Genomic DNA, 2,736 nt, shown 5'->3' on the forward strand with positions numbered 1-2,736 from the left:
GGAACACTTTTTTTTTCTTTCAAGGGAGCATTCACAATGGAGGGGTCTGTTCCAGGTGTCTTTTAGAAAGACATTTTACCAGCCTTCACTCCCTAACCGGGACCCAGGCCACCCACCACACTTAAGAGACTAAAGAACAAACTGCAATTTATAGTTGTTGCTGACAATATCTGCTTAGAAATGGAGAAGGAAAGAGAAAAGCTTTGCCTCCAATTTCTCCCCACATGAAAACTTAAGCTTCCAGATTCTCCAGGGAGCGTGATATGGAGAAAGAGCCCTGGTCTGGGAGTCAGAGGCCTGGGTCCCGGTTCCAGCTCTGTGGCTGACGTGCCTTGGGATCTTGGGTAAGCCCTTGCCCTTTTTGTCTAGAGAGGAAAAAGCTGGCTGGATGTCTCCAGGGTTGGCATCTTTATGATTCAACGGCATGAGAGATGTTTTATTAGAAGCAAGAGAAACAGGACAGTTCTGGAAAAATTAGAGAGGGAGTAACCTTAGAATCATCAGGCTTGAGGAGGCAGTGATATAAGCATGACCGTGGACTCACTTCTGGATTGTTCATTCGGAGGGACACCCGCGACATAGTAGAGGAGTCATTATTGTCCCCCAGTTGAAGACCTCCAGTCCTGTGGGTGGACAGAAGCTCACATGTCCCCTTCCTTGACAAGGGGAGAACAACCTTTTGCCTTTGGCACTTGCCACAGGAAGACTGTGTTCCTCTCTAGCAACAACGGCTCCCCAGACTCCTAAGGTTCCAGATTACCATAGTACCCTCTTGTCTGGGGCTTCCACTTGGTAGGTTATTAGTTAATTAGTTATTATATTTCACAAAAGAAGAAAGGTAGAAATTTTGAGTTCACATGGGAGAAGTCAATACCACAGCCCACCATTAGTTGTCTAGAGTCGGTTGCGAGTAATTGTGCTTATATTAACCATAGAGTAAACGTTATAGAATTCTCACTCCAGAATATTTTGCTTCAATGGATTCCAGATGTTAACAGTGTCCAGATGTTCCAGCTTCCCATCTGCCAGAAATCCAGCTCTGTCTCACTATGGAGGCCATGACTTGTAATGGATCAGTGGATGGCTCACCAATCATCTACCTGGTGGGCATTCCCTCTCTGCCAAAGTCCCTCTTCCTCCCTATGTTTTTTATTTTCCTCCTCTTCTATCTTCTCATCCTTATGGGTAACACCCTGATCCTGATGGCTGTGGTGGTAGAGCCCAGCCTCCACAAGCCCATGTACTTCTTTCTAATCAACCTCTCTGCTCTGGACATCCTCTTCACCACAACCACTGTCCCCAAGATGTTGTCCCTATTCCTTCTTGGAGACCACTTCCTTAGCTTCCCTGCCTGCTTATTGCAGATGTACCTCTTCCAAAGCTTTACATGCTCTGAAGCCTTCATCCTGGTGGTCATGGCCTATGACCGCTACGTGGCTATCTGCCGCCCACTGCACTACCCTGTACACATGACCCCACAGACCAACGCTGCCCTGGCAGCCAGTGCCTGGCTCACTGCCCTCCTCCTGCCCATCCCAGCTGTAGTGAAGACCTCTCAGATGGTGTATGACAGCATTGCTTACATCCAGCATTGCTTCTGTGATCATCTGGCTCTAGTTCAGGCCTCTTGCTCTGACACTACCCCCCAGACCCTCATGGGCTTCTGCATCGCCATGGTGGTGTCCTTCCTGCCCCTTCTCCTGGTGCTTCTCTCCTATGCCCACATCCTGGCCTCAGTGCTTCGCATCAGCTCCCGAGAAGGACGCTCAAAAGCCTTCTCCACCTGCAGCTCCCACCTCCTGGTGGTTGGCACCTACTACTCATCCATTGCCATAGCCTACATGGCCTATAGAGCTGACCTGCCCCTCGACTTCCACATCATGGGCAATGTAGCATATGCTATTCTCACACCAATCCTCAACCCTCTCATCTACACGCTGAGAAACAAGGATGTCAAGGCAGCCATTGCCAAAATCACATGTCTCAAGACCCAGTCTGAGACAGGAGGCCTTGACTTTAGGTGCAGCTAATTCTGCTCTCAGGACTCCCAGCACAGATTAGGAACTCAAGAAATATTGTTGAATGAATAAATTAATGAGTATAGAAAATTAAAAGAATTCAGTTGAGCAGACAGCTCCAACAGTGTTTCTCATACTTTGGTCCAGGCCTTTTCCCCTCGGGCAATGAAATAATGTTAATCTTTATAGGAAATCTTAAGTTTTATAAGAATGCCACTACTTAGTAATCCAAATTTACTACTTAAGTTATATAAGAATTTCACCGCTTTCTAAAATAAAAAAAATGTGCATGGCAAAAAACCTTTATAAAAAAGTCAAAAAAACAAAGAAAAGACATATCACAGGGAAAGGGTAAATGTCCAAAATATATAAATAAAGAATTTCTAAAAATTTAGAAGGAAAAAATCTAACATTCCAATATAAAAATGGGCAAAATACATGAAGAGACAGATTACCAAAAGATGAAATGGTCTTTAAACAATGGAAAGGTATTCAATCTACTGTATAAAAAGAATAAAATTTAAAACTATACTGAAATGCCAATTTTCTCCTAATCAAATTAGCAAAACCCCAATATTTTAACAACATGCATGTGGAAAAACAGAACTCTCATAACGTACTTGTGAGGATGTAGTTGGTACAGCCCTGTTGTAATACCCACCAGAAGCACATATGCATTTACAAAGCCTTTGACGCAGCAATCTCGTTTTTAGGACTC

General features: G+C 44.5%; 1 protein-coding gene across 1 annotated transcript; it reads left to right on the plus strand.

Moving 5' to 3' along the window:
* Nucleotides 1-1,049: 1,049 nt before the first annotated feature.
* LOC103543993 (olfactory receptor 2AT4) lies at nucleotides 1,050-1,999 on the plus strand. The gene is given in 2 exon segments (XM_008510847.2): nucleotides 1,050-1,976; nucleotides 1,979-1,999. Coding segments are annotated over 2 exon segments (948 nt in total).
* The last annotated feature ends 737 nt before the right edge of the window (nucleotides 2,000-2,736 follow it).

This window comes from Equus przewalskii, chromosome 6, assembly GCF_037783145.1.
Source record: "Equus przewalskii isolate Varuska chromosome 6, EquPr2, whole genome shotgun sequence".
Classification (NCBI taxonomy): Eukaryota; Metazoa; Chordata; class Mammalia; order Perissodactyla; family Equidae; genus Equus; species Equus przewalskii.